Source organism: Neofelis nebulosa, chromosome 5, assembly GCF_028018385.1.
Source record: "Neofelis nebulosa isolate mNeoNeb1 chromosome 5, mNeoNeb1.pri, whole genome shotgun sequence".
NCBI classification, from domain to species: Eukaryota; Metazoa; Chordata; class Mammalia; order Carnivora; family Felidae; genus Neofelis; species Neofelis nebulosa.
Window position 1 is genome coordinate 14,434,444 of NC_080786.1, and position 22,412 is coordinate 14,456,855.

Here is a 22,412-nt window from a genome sequence, read left to right on the forward strand (position 1 = left end):
ATGTTCCGTGTGCACTTGACAGGAATTGTGTATTTTGCTGTTTTAGGGTGGAATGTTCTGAATATATCGGCTAGATCCATCTGATCCATTGTGTCATTCAAAGCCACTGTTTCCTTGCTGATTTGCTGTTTGGATGTTCTATCCATTGATAGAAGTGGAATGTTAAAGTTCCCTACTATTGTATTACTATTGATTACTTCCTTTATGTTTGTTGTTATTTGCTATATGTATTTGGGTGCTTCCATGTTGAGTGCATAAATATTTACAATTCTTATTGTAATTGTTCCATTTATGATTATATAGTGTTCTTTTCCTGTTCTTTTTTAAAAAAAATTTTTATGTCTATTTATTTTGAGAGAGATCCAGACAGTGTGAACAGGAGAGGGGAGGAGAGAGAGAGAAAGAGAGAAAATCCCAAGCAGGCTCTGCACCATGAGTGCAGAGCCCAGCACGGGCTCGAACCCATGAAACAGTGAGATAGTGACCTGAGCTGAAACTGGGAGTCAGATGCTTAACCCACTGAGCCACCCAGGCACCCCATGTCTTTGTTTAAAAGTCTACTTTATCCCATAAAAGTATTGCCAACCTGGCTTTTTTTTTCCCTGCCACCATTTGCATGACAAATGCTTTTCCATCCCTTTACTTTCAATCTGCATTTGTCTTTAGTTCTGTAATGAGTCTCTTGTAGGCAGCATATAGATGGATCTTTTCCTTTTTTATCCATTCCATCACCTAATGTCTTTTGATTGTACCATTCAGTCCATTTATATTCAAAGTAATTATTGATAGGTATGTACTTATTGCCATTTTATTACTTGTTTATGGTTGTTTTTATAGTTCTACTCTGTTACTTTCTTCTCTTGCACTCTCCTGGTTTGCTGACTTTCTGTAGTGATATACTTGGATTCCTTTCTCTTTACATTTTGCATATCTATTAGTGGGTTTTGAGATTTGTGGTACTATTAGGTTTGCATGTAACATAACATTTTATGCAGATAGCAGTCTATATTAAGTTAGTGGTCACTTAGGTTTCAATCCAGTATTTATTTCTCTCCACCTCATGTTTTAGGTAAATGGTGTCATACTTCACATCATTCTATTTTGTGAATCCCTTGGCTGAGTTTTATAGATATAAATTTTACTGTTTTTGTGCTCCTTTTATTATTCCTACTAATGGTCTTTCCTTTCCACTCAAAGTGCCCCCTTTAACATTTCTTGTAGGGTTGGTTTAGTGGTGATGAATTCCTTTAACCTTTGTTTGGGAAACCATTTATCTCTTCTATTCTGAATGATACCTTTGCTCTTTAGCGTATTCTTGGCTGCAGGGGTTTTTTTTCAGCACTTTTAATGTATCATGCTACTCCCTTCTGGCCTGCACACTTTCTGGTGAAAAATCAGCTGGGAGCCACATGGGGTTTCCCATGTATGTGTTTTCTTTTGCTGCATTTAAAATTCTCTATCACTGCCTTTTGCCATTGTCATTATGTGTCTTGCTTTGCGCCTCTTGGCTAGATTTTATTGAGGGCTTTATGTGCCTCCTGTATCTGGATTTTGGTTTCTTCCCTCAGATGCAGGAAGTTTTCAGCTTCCCAAATTTATTTCTTCAAATAAACTTTCTGTCCCCTTTTCATTCTCTTCTTGTAGCATCCCTGATTCAAATGTTATTACACTTGATGGCATCACTGAATTCCCTAAATCTGTTTTCATTTATTATTATAATTTTATCTTTCTTCTCTTCAGCTTGATTGCTTTCCATTACTCTGGCCTTCAGTTCGCTCATCCTTTCTTATTTTTCTAGTGCACTGTTTCGTCTAGTACATTTCTAATTTCAGTTACTGAGTTCTTCATCTCTTATGGTTTATATTTTTATGGTTTCTATCTCTTTTGTAAGGGTCTCACTGAGGTCTTCCACTCTTCTCAAGTCTAGTGAGTATCTTTATGACCATTATTGTAAATACTCTACCACGCATATTAATCTCTGTTTTGTTTAGGTCTCTTGCTATGATCTAGGCCTTTTCTTTCTTTTGGGGCATAATCCTCTGTCTCTTAATTTTGTTTGTTTCTATGTCTTAGGGAAGTCAGCTATGTCTCCAGCTCTTGAAATAGTGGCGTTATAAAGAAGAGGTCCTGTGGTGCCAAGAAGTACAATGTCCCATGTTCACCACAACCTCACATTTCAGGCGCATCTGCTGTGTGTGCTCCTTACTGTTTGGGCCAAGCCACTTTTGCCTTCAGTCATCTGCAGTTGCCTTCTTTGCCTCTTGTGGGAAGGGTCTGGTCCCTCTGTTAGTGGGCCAGTCTAGGGCCACCTTGGGCTTTGGTCAAGGCAGACCAGGCTTTTCCCAGAGATGCAGTAGCACTGAACTTCAGGGTACTTTCCCTGTATCGTGTCTTAAGAAGCTTTTGTTGGTGGGTAGGCCCTGTAGTTAGACCAGATGTCTACCCCCCACTCACTGCTCCAGCTGCAGCCAGTCTGGTGTCTGTGTGGTTATTTTCCCGTCTCCCCAGGGCAGGAGTCACTTTTGGAGTGGTGCTGGCCCCTCCCAGGGCTGCCTGCACAGTGCCAGGGTTTTACCACTTTGGATGGGTTCTGGCCAAGGGCATATTGAAAGGAGCAGATCCATAGGAGAATTTTGGGGCACGGCATATGGTGTTAGCACAGTTTGAGCGGGAGAGGTCTACGGTGGGAGGGGAGCTGGAGGAGCTTTTGAAAACTGCTTTATGGCTGGTGGGGGTGAGTCCCCAAGAGAGTGGGGGGGGCAGTATATTTAGTGCCAGCAAGGTCTGTGCTGGTCGGTTGTGGGAGGGTACCTGCTGCTGCCCAAAACTATGGAAGCTGGTTGGGTTGGAGAGGGCAGAACTGCAGAAGCGTGGGGCATGCTGTTAGCCAGCCAGGTGGAGAGGGTGCTGCACTGGTCCTGCACGTGTCCGTGTAAATAGGGTGGGGGGCCTGGGAGAGAAGAAGCACCCACCAGCTCCATTCTTCTTTGAGAAGTCTCCCAGCGATCCCTGCTACTCTAGCACATGCTCTAACATGAGTCAGCTAATCTCTCTCCTATATACCTGAAGCATTTTTCACAGTGCTGCTTCAATACTGTGTCTTCTCGGGGTTCATTATGCTGTCCCTTCAAGGGCGGAGATTCTGTTTCCTCTGCCCTCCCCTGCCTCCCAGAGCTGAGCTCATTGATTTATCAAGTCCCAGGTGTGAAGCCCCACTGATTGTAAGAACTTGGGAAATTAGGCCTCTCTGGTTTTCAAAGCCAAATGTTACAGGGATTCTTTGGGGATTTGTCTTCCCTGTGTGTGTTCCCCATGCCTGGGGTGCCTAGTGTGAGAGTGAGTCTTTCTCCTTTCTCCATGCCTGCAATGTTCCTCCCTCCTTCAGATAGACCCATGGGTCCATTTAGCTCCGGATGGCCTCTCTGCTCTTCCTATCTGTTCAGTATGGTCTCTTCTTTACCTTTTGCTGTGGAGAGTCTGTTCTGTCATCCCTCAGGTCATTTTGTGGGTTATTTACACTGATGTGGATGTTATCTGCTTGTATCTGTGGAACAAGGTGAGCTTACGCCCCTCCTACTCTGCCATCTTTTTTAGAGGCTTCTTTTAAAAAGATATGCTTGCAAGAAAGGATCTGTACCTTGTAGCTCTCAATTATAATTGTCAGTAAGTGGATTTGCCTTGAAAGGAAATTGATAGCTTTTTACATAATGGATATTTCCTTACTGAGTAGAAAACAGTACCACGGCATTATAAAAACGTGGCTCTTAATTACGGTGTTGCTAATTATTATGTAAAATTAGGAACATCATTTAATTCTTCTGAACTTGTTTTCTGTAAAGTAGACTTTTAAATACCACTGTTTTTTCATGAAGGTTAGATAATATGTAACATGTTATGCATAGTGCTTAGTATATAGTATATTTAATAAGTGAATGTATTTCAAAAAAACTTAAGGTAATCCAGAAAAGCAATACTCCTAAGGGTGTGTGTGTGTGTGTGTGTATGAGATAGATCAATTCTTATTAGTTACTCTTTTCCACTAGATGGTGCTAGGGGATAAACTTAGTTTAATTCATCATAAATCATAGAAACATTTAAAAGTAGAAGAAACTTTAGAAATCACTTTTCGCTTACTGCTGAAATGGTATCTGAAGGACTAAGAAACTTATGACTTTAAGATGAATTAAAAGGATTTTTTTTTTCTTTTCTAATTTAAGACTTGGTCCTTGACCTTCATAAGAATTTATTTGTCAGGGGGAGGGGAGATTTAAAACTAAAAAAGAAAATGGTCACAACTAAGGTAAAGATATCAACCAGGAATAGGAATAGTGGAATGCTTAATGCAAATTTATCAGAGGTTCCAAGTTGAAATCAAAAGTGTGAAATAGCATCCCTATGTTGACATAATGGTGAGGGGTTTTTGTTTTTTACTCAGTTGATTACTGTTTGGTATTAATGAGGTCAGGGTTCCAGGGTGAGTTCCACTATGGCCCTTTTAGACTTTTCTATATCCCCCAATATTCCAGTCATTTATATTTAGAAAAGTTGATCCTTTGGGGCCAGGTGAAGACACTAGAGCCAAAGAAGTTTAGAAAACACTGGATATGTAAAATGGAGTTGGTATAGAGGACTAAAGTACCTAATAAGAACCCATTTAGCTATTCATTATGTGCTATTGTATACCAAAGGTTTTGAGAAGTTCTATAGCATAGGAATTTGTTTAACTTGAACAGTGTTTCCCATTGTTTTGTAGCCATGGGCCCCTGTATATGTGAAACTCCCACATCATAAAGAACTAGTTTGGGAAACAGATCTATACTTCTTAACAATTATAACTTTAAAACTTTATTTTTAAACATGACAGGATCCATCTCAGGAAGACAATCTGAATGGCAGTGATCTCCAAAGACTGAGCATTTCAAGGTATGAACATTCTTCAAAATTCAAAAATAACACATTGTATAGGTTACCTAGATTTCTGTTGTGATTTAACTTTAAAAAAGAATGGATACTATTTGGGTACTGCATGTAATCTCTGATCACAGTGGATTTATAAAAAACATTTAACTGTTCATCAGCAGTAGGTTTGAATTTAAGTAGTAGAAAAGTGCATATTGTGATGCTTTAAACAAAATTTTGAACACTTTTAGATTTTTAGGGAGCTGTGTAGAAAGTATTCTGTAATAAATCCTGGTTTGTACCTGAAGAATTATACATTTCCATATACGGTAACTCCGCCTTAAGGGCAAATTTGGACCACCTTAGTCTTTCGCATAACATGAATTTTAAAAGAACTATCCATTTGGGGTAAAAACAAAAGTAGCTATCAGAGTTCATATGTTACTTTAACCCTTTTTTCTTAAATATATGACATTTTTACTTGAGTAACAAGTACTGTGTTTTAAATTATCTGATTTTAGCATCTCTTCTCTAGAAGGATACTTTCATCCAATGAAAAATAGTGAGTTGACTTCATTGCTTGATCATTTGGCTTCCAAAGTTTACTGAGCAAAAGCGAATAATGTGAAATGGCTCATACCTATTCCTATCAAAACCTAATTGAGAGAAATGATCAAGTAGGGCAGAATGTGAGGATTGCAGCCAATCTTCTAGATTCAGGGGTAGGCAAACTTTTTCTTTATAGGGCCAGAGTATTTTAGGCCTTATGGGTTATAACAATTACCATAACAATTGGAATTAATAAACTCTGCCATTTGAACAGTTATTCAGTTATGCCTTGAAGTTTCATCCAGCTTTATAGCAAGAAGTTTTTCCTTTTTAAACAGTGTGTCTAGTTCAGTATCCATGTAAATTTTCTCAAAGTTGTTGTTTTTTTTTTTTTTTTTTTAATATATGAAATTTACTGTCAAATTGGTTTCCATACAACACCCAGTGCTCATCCCAAAAGGTGCCCTCCTCAATACCCATCACCCACCCTGTCCTCCCTCCCACCCCCCATCAACCCTCAGTTTGTTCTCAGTTTTTAACAGTCTCTTATGCTTTGGCTCTCTCCCACTCTAACCTTTTTTTTTTTTTTTTTTTCCTTCCCCTCCCCCATGGGTTTCTGTTAAGTTTCTCAGGATCCACATAAGAGTGAAACCATATGGTATCTGTCTTTCTCTGTATGGCTTATTTCACTTAGCATCACACTCTCCAGTTCCATCCACGTTGCTACAAAAGGCCATATTTCATTCTTTCTCATTGCCACGTAGTATTCCATTGTGTATATAAACCACAATTTCTTTATCCATTCATCAGTTGTGTCTTTTTTTTTTTTTTATCAAAGTTACCTTTTCTCCTGCCAACCTAGGTTTCCCTTTGTTATATTTATCATTTTTTATAAGCCTTTTCAAACCATTTTTGGAAAGAATCAGGGAACAAAAAATATGTTAGAATCGGAGTAGGTCAAAGGGGCTGTGTATAGTGTATTAGAAGTACATGATATAGAAGGAGACTTCTTCCATTCATGGGAGATTTTACATAAATTTGGATCACATCTACTGAAAATAACTTGAAAACTGGTCCCCAGAAATGTCTTTGAAGACCTCATATACCTAACAACATAGTAAAGAATATACCAGGATTTAGAGGAGGATGAAGGTCCAAAGAGGTGAGTCAACCTTTTGAGGCTACCAGGTTATATATATATAACTGGCTTCAAAGTACACTTTTGAATTCTCTAAACTTCAGTATTAATTCAGAGTGTCAACTGAGTGAAACAGTTTTTATAAAGAATTACCTTAGCTCTAAAAGTTCTTAGCTCTAAAAGTTACTTGTACGCTAAAAGAACTGTATGATTAAAGCATGTTCTAATGGCTCCCTAGTGCTGGAATTGTATGTACAGCTTTTTACAAGTTGGTTTGCATTTATTTTATGTAAGCAATATGGATTGCCAAACTGATCAGGTTTCCCTCTTCTGGTTTGTTTACCCTTGGTAAACTCTGTATCATTCAATTATATGTTAGCCTCATTCCTAGCTGCATTTTATCTTGTTTTTCCTTTGCCTTACCATGTACATGATATAAACCTATTTCTAGTTTATAGTCAGTCCTATGTTTTATTAATATTTGTAAGTTACCTCATCACTTTTAAGTAGAACAATTCAGATGTAAGTTTATTACTTTAGCAAAAAAGTACATACGAATGTTTCCATAAAACCTTTAAGTACAATTTTACATAATTTTAGGGATGATTTTCAGTTATTTGTAAAGCCCCCTTTGTGGGAACACTCTTTTTTCATATTTCCTCCATCATACTGCTAGGCAAATGAGGTACTGTACTATTTCCCTAACGTAATTACTGGAGGCCTTTACTGTATACAGCATCTTTTAACAATTACAGTCCTATCAGAAATTTGGCCAGTTTCTTACCAGTGTTCATCTGGTGTTAGCTTTACGTTGTGGCACTCAGTTCTTAAACAGATCTAGGTATGGGGTAAACTTGAATTGTGAAGTTCTTAAGAAATTGAAAATACAGAAAATATAGATTAACGTTTTTCAAATTGTGCCGTGTTCCCTTAGTAATTGTGAAATTTTGTGAGTTAAGTATTTATACAAACAATGAATAAAACAGAACAGAACATACCAGAGTGTGTTACACATAATAAGGGCAATAAGTATGGTTTGTTATAACTTGGTTGTTTGGGTTGCAGAGTAAATTGATTCCTTGCTGTGCTTCACAATCAAAAATGTCTGAAAGACAGTTGATTTTGGGGAATCACAGTTGTCAAAATGTAAATTTCTAAGTCTTTAGCTCTTGGGTAAGATTCTCATACTTTGATTTTAGTTCTTCTGGGTGATATAAAAGTAAATTTTCAGAAGCTAAAGAAAAATATGTATGGGGGAAGTAAAGTTGATTTTTCTTATACGAGGAATATTCCTTTTGTATTGAAGAGTTGAATGTATATTGTCAACTAAGAAAACTAGGCTTTTACACAGTTTGTAAGCAGGGCATGTATCTCCTTGCAATGTGGCTAAGCAGGTTTACTTACATTTAAAATTTAGAGGGTTGAGATTTTATACTGGGGCTAAGAAGATTGTGTTGGTAGTGAGTATATTGGAGGTGCTTGGTAAATGTCTAATGAAGAGGATGGTGATTATGATATTAAAAAATGTTACTCAAAATGGCAGCAGGCAGTCATTAGATCATTAAAAGATGACTTTGATCAGCAACATATTAGAGTATGGAGTAAGTTCTCCTGAACCTGTTTCCTCACATGGAAAATGTGGTTACCCAGTTTGCCAAGTTGGTGTGATAACATGGGAGAAATGCTCAACCATCATTATTTTGTTTCACCTATTTTATTTTTTTAGGGTTCTCATTTGGGATGCTTTAGTGTTGTACCTCAGTGTTCAAATAGTTTTATAATTTCTTTATAGGTGAAAAAAATATGTGTGTGTGTGTGTCTATGTGTCTATGTCATTTAAAGCAAAACTTAACTAACTTCACACTCCTGGTTGGGGGTGTGAGGGGCTAAGTCTGACTATATAATCTCAAAAATAATCTAGATAAATGACGGTTAGTTGGAACTCTGCTAAAGACTTGTGGATGACAACTTGCCTCTTCCAGTCTCACTTAAGTAATGATTTAAATATTCTGTACAAATAGAATTAAAATTAAATTTTTAACACACTTTGAAGACTATAGCACTTTAATATTTACTGTAAAGTGACTGTCATTGCTTTGTTATCCACAAGAGGGAGAGCTTACACTTAGTAATTTAGATTTTTTTTTTTTTTTTTAATCTGTTTTTAATTCATATGACTTTAAGGGCAAAAAGACTTAGATGTATGTTAAAGTTGGCAACCTAGTTTTTAGTTTAACCTAGTTTATAAGCAGTCTTCATTGAATTGGAAAATGTATATTAGACACTGCTTTAACACTTGTTATAATTATCTATCTTTTATTTTACATGCTTAGCTAGTTTGAATGATTAAATGTGAACATTATTCTAGGATCCAAACACAGTCTTGGGTATTTGCTTTGCTTTTCTCCAAGTCAGGTACTGATTTACCATCTCATGACAATAATTAAACACTATTTTTAAACTGTATATTCATATCATGACTGTCTGCATGAATTAGCACATGTAGCACTTACACTTCCTGCTATGTAATGTGAGTAACTCTTTGGAAAGCATACTGAATGCCCAGAATTGCAACAAGGAACCAACAACCCTTCACACTTAAGACAGGTTCCTCTGTGAAACATTCACTGTAGCATACATCTCAGATGTTTACTGGTGAAATAAAGTGGTTAACTAATTTTTGTGAAGTAATTATTTCACACTTACCAAAAACCTGCAAAAAGCCTGTGATTTTTAATAGACTGCTGTTTGACAAATCATGTTTACAATAGATTAAAACATGCAGATTTTTTCCAAAAGCAGTATAAAGTGTATTCTGCTTCTGTTGAAAGAATTGTGGTTGGTTGGAGTGGAATAGAAAGAAATATCTTGACAAAAAAGGTATGTAACCTTACATTCCATATAATTGTTTTTTAGTAGATCTGTTCCTTCGTAATTAGAATAGGAGATTAGATGTAGATACCAAGATATTATCCCTTGGTTTAAAGGTTTTTGTTTACAGCTAGATAAAAATTGAAGCATAAAGTAACATTTTCTAATTTGGTACTTGTTATTAAACTTACAACAATATCTTTAAAAGGCAATAATGGTCATTTGAATACTATGAGGTCAGTTCTTATACTTAATATTTTACATATTCTTGTATAGTAAAGTAAGAATATGTATTGAAGATTTCAGTTTAGTTGGCAATTAAAAACCTAAGAAAGAAAATCATGAATATCCACATAATGTTTAATGGAAGAATGAAACTTTTACAGATTAGGTTTAAAATAGCTAATTTGTAACTGCTCAGATAATTGACATAAAATACTTTTAATTATGAAAATGAGAGGCATTTGTGAAGTCTTTAAATTCTGGTTCATATAATCCTCTCTCTCTAGCTTCTTTTCCCTTACCAGGAAATCATCTGGCTCTTCCTGTCTTGTGCTGTCATGTCACATTGGTTTAGAACCAACAATATGAGACAGCCCAGTCAAACATAAAAGAATGGAATGCATGAAACCTAAATTTTATTTTAATGTGGGTTTAGGGATACACATTTCAATTCACAAGGTCAAAACCGAATAATCAAGAGATAAATACAAATTAAAACTCTATACATGAGTAAATGTCACTATTTTTCTGTATCAGATTTGCAAATGAAGAAAATACTCCTTACTCTAAAAGTATGATAGTAACACCACTGCACATTACGGGCTATAATAAAAACCTCAATTCTGAGAACTATAAGAAACTCGGTGATAATACTTCTTTTTTAGTAAATACCCTTCTGTTTAATACAGTTCAGTTAATGGCTAGAAACTAGGTCAGTATTATTATTGAATAAGATCTTTTCACTTGTTCTAATGCCCTAATTGTATTTCAATTATTTAATGAGGAAGTTTTGTTTAATTTATATCATCTCAAAACTAGAGCAGGAATGCTCATTTCTATTTTAAAGTCACTCCTTTCTGTCCGTAAGGAAAATAACCATTAACTTTTTTTTCTAAACTTGCATTTCAGCGACAATATGCAAAATGCATACTGGGAACTGAAGAGAGAGATGTCTAATTTACATTTGGTGACTCAAGTACAAGCTGAACTACTAAGAAAACTGAAAACCCCAACTACAGTCAAGAAAGGCAAGTTAATGTTTGCTGGAAACCACTGATTCCAGCCAAACAGCTTGAAGAGCAACTGGCTATCGTTTCTTATCAAAATCTCATTAGATGATTTTGATAAGCCAAAGTATATATAGTATGTTCACAGCCTACCTATTCTCTGCTTTGGCTTCATTCTCATACTGGTCAACTTCACACATAAAGGTGTTGCTGATGTGTTTTTTCTTCCGTACTGTATTCTTTTCCCCTTGTGGCTTTTTTTCTCAGCCAAGTGTTGCTTATGTGTATGAGGCTGAGGTGTTAAGTTTGCTCTAGTTGACCTTTTACCACAACTCCTCCTTATATTTAAAAAAAAAGACATCAAGACATCAAAAGCTATTTTTCATTCCAGTGCCACAGAATATATCAAAGACCTAGCCCTTTAAATTAGTTTTGAAAAAAATAACTTTGATGCATAATTTGCTTTCATTTGGTAAACTTAATTTTTCTTCCCATAAAGGATAGACCGTTTAGAATGGAAACTGTTTGTGATCCCACTATCTCTTTCAATGAAACAAAAAATTTTCATTGATTTGCTTTTCATATTAACCGCTTGGCTGACTCAACTTTTGAGTTTTGGGCCTAACCCCTAGTAGTTAGTGGCTACTTCACAAAAGCTCTTTGCATATCTCAGAGAAAAATCAGTGCATGTGTGCCTTTTATTACATACTAGTTTTATTTCTGAAAAGCTGTATAATGTAAATTTGCCCAAAAATTTATTTTGAAGGAATTGAGATGTGACCTTTCGTAAAAAAAAAATAATCACCAGCACCTAAAGTTATATGCACCTTGGACTGGCCCTAAAGAGAGCACAAGAGAAATGTATTTTATAAATCTCCTCAGGAGAGTTAACTAGTAGGGAAAAAGGAAAACTAAAGTCAAAATCCCTTTTAGTTTCTAGAGAGTTATTTATGAATCAGGCAAATTAATATCGTGCTCTGCCAGGCTCCAACTTAATTTATGGTTCATTTTACCCTGGAGTTTTCCAACGTCCAGGGTTACCTATGAGGCAACTGTGTGTTGATTGGTAGGGGTAAAATTTCTCTTAAAAGGAACGCAGAATAACTTTACAGGGAGTTTTCGGTGAGGCTGTTTATATAACAAATAAAGTCTCCAAAGAATAAGAAAGGAAAAATGCTCTTTCCACATTTGGAAATGGCTCATTCTTGCGTGCCTTCTGAGCTGGTGAAGGATAAATCTTGTAGGTGTATCGAACTGAAAGTTCTCCGGCAGGCTCAAGGCCACAGCTCTTCACTGCAGAACTCCGTGCTTTGATGAGTAGAGACAGACTAGATCATCTTTTTTCCTGACCTCCATATCACCCTTGTCCAGAAGTTGAGCACTGTTACTTCTAGGTCTTCTCCACTCCTTCCCCTCTTCCCAAGAAAAAAGGCAATGAGCTCATTTTATAATATGGTTCAGTTTCTTCTACAATGATAGATTCAAGTCCGAGTTATAATTCTTAGCATTTTGCCCTAGTAGGTTGAATTGGAAGGGGAGGAAAACCTTAGACTACCATTATGTTGGCTAAGACTAGCTAAATAATCGCTTCAGTTTATTTTCTAAGCCATTACGTGTGTACTAAACTCATTTTTTCTCTTGACTTATAACTGTGACCACAGCAGAAATGTGTGTTTATAAGAAACAGAATTATCTTATAAATTCTATTCGAACTGTTTTATCCTTAAGAGCCTTTGAATGTATTTTAAAACTTATTGGGCCTCACCAATTCGAAATATAATCATTGCAGAAAAAATTTATTTTGAAGCACCTATGGAAAAAAGATTTGAATAAGCAAAGGAATATTATATTTAAGAACAGCTTTCTTGGTTTCCATGGACACTTAAACAGTAGGCAGGCTTTCTCTAGTCACAATACAATTCTTCACCTTTATTAATGGTCCTGTGATACAGGCAGGACAGGAATACCATGTCCATTTTGCAGATGAGAGAAGTGACACTTGGAAGCACAAAAAGTGGCTGAACCTAAAGTCACAATGTCAGTAAGTAAGTGATCCAGGATTAGAACTCGATCATTTGTCATCTGTCTCAAATCATAGTGCCCCAGTGATCATGTTAACTTGGAAATATTATTTCCAGTTCTAGATTCAGCCAAATTAGGATCACAAATGCCTTGACAACTGACCTTTAGCCTGTGCTTTCTTTTTAGCCTGTGCCCCAATAGGATGCATGGAAGACCTTGGGAAAGACAGCACAAAACTGCACTTGGCGAATTTTACTGCAACGTACAAAAGACATTCCCCCCTGTCACCAAATGGCAAAACTCTTTGCCACACCACATCTTCCCCTTTATCAGGAGATATGAAGGTTTTATCAGAGAAAGCAATTCTCCAATCATGGACAGATAATGAGCGATCCATTCTTCACGATGGTACTAACTTTCAGGAACACAACTCTTACGGCAGAAATTCTCTGGAAGATAATTCTTGGGTATTCCCAAGCCCTCCTAAATCAAGTGAGACAGCATTTGGGGAAACTAAAAATAAAACTTTGCCTTTATCCAACCTGCCATCACTGCATTACTTGGATCAACATAATCAAAACTGCCTTTATAAGAATTAATTCTGAAGAGATTTCATGATTTGGTCATGAGGTTACTGTTATCTCCCTCAGTGGCTCTCAAGAAATTACTTAACTGAAAGCAGATTTTGAATAAACTTTTGCAGAGTTCTTCAGTATATACATTTGCACATACTGTTCTCCACATCATGTATCAATTTTCCAGTATGAAAGAGCACCCTCCAGCTCCATGTTCTAAGAATCAGATGTAAGCTACTAATAAATAAACTTAAGGTGTTTCAAAGAAACGATTCTACCTTTGATAGTAATTGTAAATAACTGCCTCTCATGTAAAGGATGGAATTAAAATTTTTTAGGACATGGTTTTATATAGCATGTGAAATGCCTAAATATCTGTTCATAAAAATAAGAGGCCATGAATATGTGAGAAAAATTGTAAGTTGCTTTAATTTGCATAAAAGACAAATGGCAAAGTGAATAGGTTCTATTTGTAGTGACCTTAAAGATGAAAATTATAGTTGAATAATACAGGTTATTCCATCTGCATATGCTATTGTGTTTCAAAGTTTAAGACTCAGTAACATTGTGATTAAAAAATGGTTTCAAGACTTGAAATAACCTGCTCATTGAAACCAACTTTGTCCCATACATCCTTCAGATCCTAACTGAAAAAAGTGATGAAATAGTTGAAAACCTATGTGGTGTGTGAACTATTTTAATCCCTCATTATCCAATTAGAAGTAGAAAGAGCATCACACAGGTTGCAGTCTAATCTGTGCCTTCAGTGGTCCATAATAAAAAGCTAAATATGTAACTGGATAAAGTCATTTTCTTCAAAGGGTCTATACCTGCTTGTTATGTACAGCGACTTATAAATTGTTAGACTTTGTTTTGAAATGTAAGAGTGACTTTTGATTAACCACATTAAGAATTTTAGTTCCGTAAACCAAATTCTGTGCTGTATTGATATAGTCTGATCACGGAATGTCCCCAAACTTTTTGATTCTAAGTGGCCTATCATTTATAAACAAAGATATAACAAGGATGGCTTCACATGGAAATCTGTCTAAATTCTTTCAGGGTGGTGGTATTAACATTGTAATATAATGTATTAGTTGGCTTATACATCTTTTGCCTCAGATAAACTGTTTCATGTAGGAGACCTTTATCCTTTTTGATAGACAGTTTCAAATATCTTGAACTCAAAAGAATATCTCAGATCTCTTCTATATTAACTGAATAGCATACATACATAAACAGTGTTCACTGGTCACAGATATTTTTGTCTTTCTATTATCTTACTCACTTATTCAGGCTTGTCTGTGATTAATGGAATTGGTGTCAGATGCTGGAATTTATTCTGACCAATGAACACAGCTGACTCCAGGGAGTACAATCTCCTGCCAAGTAATAGAACAAAACCCAATATGCATAAAACAAATACAAGACTCCAGGCTTTAGCTAAAGGAAGCAACTACCTGTGTAATAACAAAGCAGCAGAAACTATTTCTCATGTGGCTGCATAGGCTGTATATTATATCTCATCTCTAATGTAGCTTACTGGTTTGCCTTTTGTAAAACCAAGGTTGGAAACTTTCCTTTGTAAAGAAGTCGTATGAGATAATGGCTTGATTAATGTTTTGAATAATGCCAAGAAATTGTTTAATTAAAATAAATTATTTTTGTTTGAAATTGAAGTGAACGTGAAATCTTGTCCTTGCCTATATATTCCAAGGTCAGGTACTAATTATGAGTTGTTAATTTGATTCACGTTACAGGCATTTATCTTGTTAAACCAACTCCTTTTGAGTGGAAAAAATGTTCTTCCATCTGAACAACAGGGTAGCTGTCAAACAGGTATGCCAGAAATCCGAGGTTGATGTTCTTTACGGTTTAAAGTGCTAAATAAATGATGGGTAAGACTTGAACCAAAAAATTTACCCAGCCATAAATTTTAAAACATACACTTCATGATCATCTCCGTTCTATGTAAGATTCAAAGAGAAATGAGAAGGGCCCATCTGTAGTTTATTATCTACTTAAGATGGAAAATTTTATGTCGACTTCTTTCATACCACTTGAAACTTGCTCCAAAGGGCTTCCCTCGAAAATGTCCTTGATCTTCATATTTTTATGATAACTCCGTTTACATTTACATAGAATGAAGAGAAGACAGGTAGCAACAAAAAGACACTTACTCCCTCCTCTTCATCTCCTATGAGCAAAAACAAAATTTGTATCTTCTCTAATAGGAAACTGAGGTTCTGCCAAAATGGAACCTAATTCCTACAAAGGGCAGGGACATACCTATGGGGAAAATGAGAAGACCAAGTGAGTAGGGAAGAGTTCAAACTTCAAGAACTAAGACTGAATTGTAGGAAAACAGTAATGATCTGATCCAGAAAGGACTTGGGTCAAGGTGGATATTGAGGGGAAGAAGATCTGCGCATCCCTAACAACAATACCAGCCAGCGATACGAATGAGCAAGCAGAACAACTGAGGCAGCTGCACTCGCGGGCGAAGTAGACCAGGGTGCTGGCCAGGCCTGGATATTCTGACAGCTGTAATCGATGGTTCAGTTCCCGACAGGGAGGAACATGCTTACAGAACCTACTGTCCAGCGCCTATGGGGAAAGTGACATCTACATAATGAATTTCCCACATAAAATTGAAGGTGGTTTCTCTGATTCTCATCCAAATTATAAATCAGCCACAGGTTATATATTTCACTAGCTTCCTAAAGTAACTATTTGCTTTTTCTTCATTTGCATCATTTAAAACCAAGAATTAAGGTCCTGTGCTCTAGCCAATGTACAATACCAAAAGACCAACAGAAGAATATAGGCTTGTTTACCCCTATGATATGTGATCTCTAGGTTTCTATATTTGCTTTGCTTTGGTCTGTTCTAGTAATCTTCCTTTTGATCTGTGGCCTGGGAAAATGTGGTTTCTTTGGGTTTCAAATAAGAGTAAAATAGTTCTTTGAGCGATTGTCTTGAGTAAAGTATAGAATTTGAACATTGGTTCTTCAGGGTCCTATCTGCTTAAAACTAAGTCCTTTAAAAAAATCTCAGCTCTATTTCATGGGACTGGGGCCAAAGTTAAATCTTGTCCTAATAGGTAGTACTTTCTATTTGTGATTTTAATGAGAACTATGTAAGTATATATAAATTTTACTTACTTGGAAACTGGTTGCAGTGGCTACAGTGAACGGAGTTCATGGAAGAAAAAAGAGCAACTTTTAATATAAAAGTTCAACCTGACACCAAATTACTGCACTCAGTTGTTTTAGACTAGCTCCTGAAATCATTAAACTATTTTCAGTAGCCAAACAGGTCAAGGATCATAATAATTCAATTTTAGGAAATTTTCCATCAGATATTAAGTAAAATTAATTCATGTATAAGTACGTCTTCATCTATGTTTCCAAATAATCCTTTACTACTACTACTAACAGTAACCCTGGCACTGTCCTGCATACTCTACTTACCTTCAGTAACCCTCACAATGAGAATTACTTCCCTGGTTGAATAACCAGTAAGTGACATAGCCAGGAAGGATTCTGGTTCGTAACTATTCTGCTATACCGTCTCGTTATTAACACCTTTGACAGCTCCTGCTTTCCTTTGGTTACTTCTGGTCTCTGTGATTAGCCACTGGAAGGGAGTAATATCAAGTCTATACAGAACCCTAAAAATCACTGTTAGATTATCACTGTTAGATAACTGTAACAGTGGAAAAACTTACAAAAAAATCCATAATGACCAGGCAGACCATATCCCAGTTCATTATTTACTCCTCCCATCCCATTTGATAAATTTAACTTTGAAATTAAAAAAAAAAAAAAAAATCTTTATTTCAGATAATATTTCCATCATTTAGGATAAAGCAAACACTTCCTTGAGTCCATTATTTCAGGTGATAATGATTTCCATGAATATCAGAGCTCTTGAGTATCGTTGAATATTTGCCTACATGCTTGTGGGAAGTTTCTGTAGCCTCTTCTTGGTAGGAATTCCAGTTTTTCTGAATTCTTCCCTTTCCTTCAGGTATTCCATTTTGCATTCTTCATAAAAGGCTGGATCATTATAACTAAAAGAAGGAAATGAATATCTCCTTTTAAAATGAAGTTTCGCAAGCATTTACTGTAAGCTTACTTTAAATAATATTCAGACATTTCATCAGGTATAATCTTTCATGATAGATTTTAAGAAATGGTCATAAATACAGTTGTAAACATTAGGTTATCAAACGAGTTCATTTTTGAAAGGCACCGTCCCGGGACAGAGCAATGAGAAGCACAGTACCCATCCTCAGAAGGCCATGGTGTTCTGGAGGACACGAGTAAAGGCTGTCCAACAAGCATACAAAGTGCTGTGCCAGAGCGCAAAGATGAGGAAAACCTGATGCACGAAGAACTGCAAGCAAATTAGCGTCCTGGCAGCAGATTATGCACGTAAGAGAAAGGGCCTGGGATGAAGCCAGACTGGGCAAAGGCCGCATCATGAAGGTCATTTTATGCCATATCAAGAAGTTGAAGTCTATCCTGAAGGCAATGGGCCACTATTAACAGAAGAACTTGAAGATCAGTTTTGTGTGTTAGATCACTCTGACGGCATGTGACAGGCCAAAAGGGGGCAGCAAGGTTAGAGGCAGGATGCCTGTAAAGTAAGTAAACTATTCAACTAATCTAGCCACGGATGATGAGGGAGGGCCCGAAGCTAAAGGAGGAGCAGTTGTGATGAAAAGGACGAAATGGATCTGGGGGAGATTTAGGAAATAAAATCAACGGGAAATAACCATTTAGAGTTAGGAGACTAGGAAAATTCTAAACTCTAGACACACGATGTAGAAGGAAAAGGAGGTGAGTTCAGTTTTGGACCTGAAGAAAGTAGCAAAGAAATGTCATGACCTAAGGAAGTAACCAAATTCATGGGTCCAAACTGAGCTTTTGCAGACCTAAGCATGAGAAGAGAACCGGGAGCCCACTTTCTAAAGGATTCAGTTCAAGAAGATGAGAAGTAAGAGATGTTGGGGGAACAGTAAAGAGCAAAAGAGAAGCCAGGTAGAAGAGAATTTTAAGGGGCTTCTGGAGAGGGAGGTCAAGTGAAAGAAAAAGGACTGAAACGCTATTCACTGGATCTGGCTGCCATGAATCCACTAGAACCTTTAGGAGAAGCAGTCTCAGTGGAAGGGGGCAGAAGTCAGACAGCAGTTTCCCGAAGAATGAATGAAGACGCAGGTAGAAATAAAAGCAACCACTTACGTTTCAAGATGTCGCTACAACGAGAGGAGAGAGGGCGGTGGTTGGTTACCTTCGTTTCGTGGAATGTCAACAGTAAATAAAGCAGAGCACTTTCTTATTCAAAGATGAAGAAACACTTACAGTGTGTTGAAAATTGAGGTCAAGTAAAATCCTTTACTCCATTTAGCAAATGTCATAACCCTCTTTTGTTTCCTTCACTGCTTTTCTCTCTTCTGAAGAGATGCAGCCTCCTCCAACCCCTCCCAGCCCCTTCCCCAGAACAGACTAGAACCTCTTATTTTTTCCTATTTCCAGGGGGTAAAAGGAAGGATATTTAAATAATATGCAGGTAACAAAAGCTAACAAATACAGTAAAAAAAGGAGCTACCACTGATTGACTCCCCACTATGTGCCAGGCACTGTTGTAGTGAATTTACATACAGTTCCTCACAATCACTGCACCAGGCATAATTTCCTGTCTTCTATGAGGAACCTGCCCAAGGCTGACCACTAGCTAAGCTCTGGCTGGTCCAGAAGGTCAGCCCCACTGCCCTCTCCGCAGCCCGCGCTCCTGCCCCTCTGCTCTAGTGATGCCCATCTGGGAGAGAGGGATAATATGGCAAATTAAGAACAAGTTATTATGACAAACTGAGGTGTAAAAATTCTTTAATATATAAAAAAAGCATTCCAACAAATCCAGTCACAAAGAAGTTTAACCAGTTCATCGATCCATCACGCATCTCTTAGGAGCATGAGGAACAAAACTGGAAGAAAAGTAAGTCACAGAAGGAACTCTTACCCCTCTATGATGAAGTGCTTAGTGCAGGTCCTGGCCCATAAATAAGGGTGTGTTTTCTCGTCTATAAATGCAGACATGAGTTTAACTTCCCAAGTCTCCTACCTACAGAATTTTTTTTTTAAGTTTATAAATTTTAAATTTCTGTGTACATTTGCTATCAATGAAAACAGGGGCACCTGGGTGGCTCAGTCCATTAAGCGTCCCATCGGGTCATGACCTCGCAGTTTGTGAGTTCGAACCCCACATCGAGCTCTGAACTGATGGTGCAGAGCCTGCTTGGGATTCTCTGTGCCCCTCCCCTCCCCACATTCTTCCTCTCTCTCAAAATAAATAAACATTAAAAAGAAATAATTGATTCAGATAATCACTACTTTTTATCTAATTCCCTAATAAGGAAGTATCAAACCATGCTGACCTACATGTTTCACAGGCTAGAGGAGCACAGTTAGAGAAGGAAATATAAGGGATAACCAAAACCAGGACCTCACAGCTATCAATGAACAATACAAAAGTATTCTGCAATACTGTCTGTGAATAATGTAGATAATAAAATGTGTGGGGAGATACGGCAGAAAGCACTTGCATGCAAAGAACTTGCAAAGTTTTCCTTTAATATTCAACTAAATGTCAGTGAACGTATTTAAGACTTATTTTTAAATCGATTAATCTCAATCCTTCATTTGATGTATTGCAACTTTCCTAGGAATTAAATTATATTAACCCCCCAAATCACCAGGCCGACAAATCATCTAATTCAGTACATTTTCATTAGAGGAGACAAATATAAACCCATCTGTAATATATTCTATAGATCAACTGTTCACGAAAAGGAATTTGGTAAGTCATGTGAAAAATCCTGTATTTTTGTTCGCGGATCTCATATTTTTAATCAGATACAATGTTGACACATAACTTGACAAGACCTTTCATAAATATGTTGCTTAGTATGTAACAAACTGAAATCTCAGACTCAGCTAACAATACCAAAGATGTGATGGGGCTAGTAAAGGACCCATTACGTGTAATGAGTTAAATAACACACTCTTACCTACTACATACGTTACACACATACACACACAGAGAAGCATAAACAATGGGGTGATGACTTACTGAGCAGTTAGACATTCTTTCAATGCAGAATTTTCTTTTCGGCATTTTACTACCATAAGGATTCCAGAGTCCTTGCAACATTTGGTAAAATCTGAAAAAATGTGGAAAGAACAAAACAGCTTGCAGTTACATCAACACAATTTTCAACAGCTCTAAAATATTCATCCACTTAACATCCATTACCTAGATTGTGCCTGGCACACGGCACACCCTCCACAAAAGACACACACTTGAATAAAAAGCAGAACCGGACGAGTGCCGTTAACTCTGCAGGAATAAAGAAGGAACTCTGAAAGGGGGGAGAGAGGACCTCTGAGGAGGCGTCACGGAGAGAGAAGGGGCGTAGAGAATAAGGGAGATTTCTAACAGAAATAGGGGATCTTTCACAAGAAATGAGTAAGGAGAGTAAAAGGGAAGCCGTTTCCAGACACGGGCATCTGGCGTCCAGTTTCGCGTGTCTTCGATGGCGTCAAGACAAAGCTGCCACGGTGCCTTGATCTCTGATGACAGAACTCCCGCTCCATTCCCAAGGCAACTCTTAGACGCCCCTGAAAACTCAAACGGCTTTGTGTCAAGTTCCCATTCTAGTAGTTTGCCTTTTAGATTGTACTGGTCCCTTGGTGTCCTGCCTTCTCAGCACTGCCAACCCAGAAGAGCCTCGTGCCATAATCCAGTTTGCTTTGGGCCGGACTCGGTCCCACCTCACTCCTGCCACAGGAGCACGTGCCGTGCCGCAGCTACTCCTAACCATCCTGGTCCTTCCTCCTGCCCCCCGGCTGCTCTCGTTTCAGCTGTGCCATCTCCAACCTGCTGCAAGTAACCAACCATGTCGGACTTAAATACGAGATCATCCCCACAGAAGCTGTAGGTAAAACAATGTTTTCTTTAATGCGAAGTTAACAAGAATGCCCTCTTTTCTTGAGCTATGCCTTACCCTCCTAGTTCCTAAAGAATAGAATTTATAATGATCTCAAAGCAAGCACGTAATTCAGGGGTCTCCATGAAGACACATGATATGTAATAAAATATTTTCAAGCCGCAAGCAAACTGGAAACAACTGAGATTTATGAGATGTATAAAAAACTCACGAGAGGGGCTGTGCTGGGATAAGAGTCCCAGAGCACAGACATCTGTATCTACGCGAAGCGTCACAGCACGCTCTGAAGGATATGTGGCAGGACAGGAACAATGACAACAGATGCAGGAAATGACTTTAATTCAAACAGTTTCATGTGTGCGATCCCATGAAACTGTGGGTGACACGCAGTGACACTCCACATCGAAGACACACAGGATTAGCTTCCTTTAGCTGCTTGTTCTCTACCCTTGGCAATCCCACCGGTGGCCTTCTGGCTCCTGAACCCAGCCAGGTATCTTGTTCATTTCAACTACAAATATTCTTTTTTTTTTTTTTTTAATTTTTTTTTTTAACGTTTATTTATTTTTTGAGACAGAGAGAGACACAGCATGAACGGGGGAGGGGCAGAGAGACAGGGAGGGAGACACAGAATCGGAAGCAAGCTCCAGGCTCTGAGCCATCAGCCCAGAGCCCGATGCGGGGCTCGAACTCGCGGACCGCGAGATCGTGACCCGAGCTGAAGTCAGACGCTTAACCGACTGAGCCACCCAGGCGCCCCACAACTACAAATATTCTTGTTCCTCTCTGTGCACATGAGCTGAGCTCATGAGCCACATCAGACCAAGGGAATTTCCTTTGTGCTCTCTGACTAAAGACTCCCTACAACTCAAAAGGCAAATCAGACTCACAATCAGCTCATTATTAGTGGTGAACCTGAGGGGTGGCTACATGGCTATCAAAAAAGTCCATTAACTTCCACTCTGGAATGTCATTAGAATCCCTACATGTAAATTCTCTACTCACATTATGATACTAAGATCTACCTTTCGATAAGTAACGGTTATGATTCCAGATAAGAACTAAGACCTGGGAAATCCTGAAAGGGAATGTATGTACATAAAGTTCACCCAGAA

The 22,412-nt window shown here is 37.6% G+C and overlaps 2 protein-coding genes and 1 long non-coding RNA gene across 5 annotated transcripts in view; 1 reads left to right on the forward strand and 2 right to left on the reverse strand.

The window, feature by feature from the left end:
* AZI2 (5-azacytidine induced 2) overlaps positions 1 to 14,962 on the forward strand; it is a 39,061-nt gene extending 24,099 nt beyond the window's left edge. For all 3 annotated transcript variants that reach the window (XM_058729658.1, XM_058729660.1, XM_058729659.1), the window contains 3 exons: positions 4,865 to 4,923; positions 10,589 to 10,707; positions 12,895 to 14,962. In XM_058729658.1, the coding sequence (XP_058585641.1) occupies positions 4,865 to 4,923; positions 10,589 to 10,707; positions 12,895 to 13,307 (591 nt within the window). In that variant the 3' untranslated portion in view covers positions 13,308 to 14,962. The remainder of the gene's footprint in view (positions 1 to 4,864; positions 4,924 to 10,588; positions 10,708 to 12,894) is intronic.
* Positions 10,079 to 12,895, reverse strand: LOC131511713 (uncharacterized). Its single transcript, XR_009261685.1, has 2 exons — positions 12,438 to 12,895; positions 10,079 to 12,099 (listed from the first exon to the last, which is right to left on the reverse strand). It is a non-coding gene; the product is annotated as an uncharacterized LOC131511713 (long non-coding RNA).
* Positions 14,963 to 17,103: 2,141 nt separating the features above from the next.
* CMC1 (C-X9-C motif containing 1) overlaps positions 17,104 to 22,412 on the reverse strand; it is an 89,649-nt gene continuing 84,340 nt past the window's right edge. Inside the window, exons 3-4 of the mRNA XM_058729663.1 lie at positions 20,421 to 20,511; positions 17,104 to 17,358 (exon numbers count right to left, since the gene is read on the reverse strand). Of these exons, the coding sequence (XP_058585646.1) occupies positions 17,238 to 17,358; positions 20,421 to 20,511 (212 nt within the window). The 3' untranslated portion in view covers positions 17,104 to 17,237. The remainder of the gene's footprint in view (positions 17,359 to 20,420; positions 20,512 to 22,412) is intronic.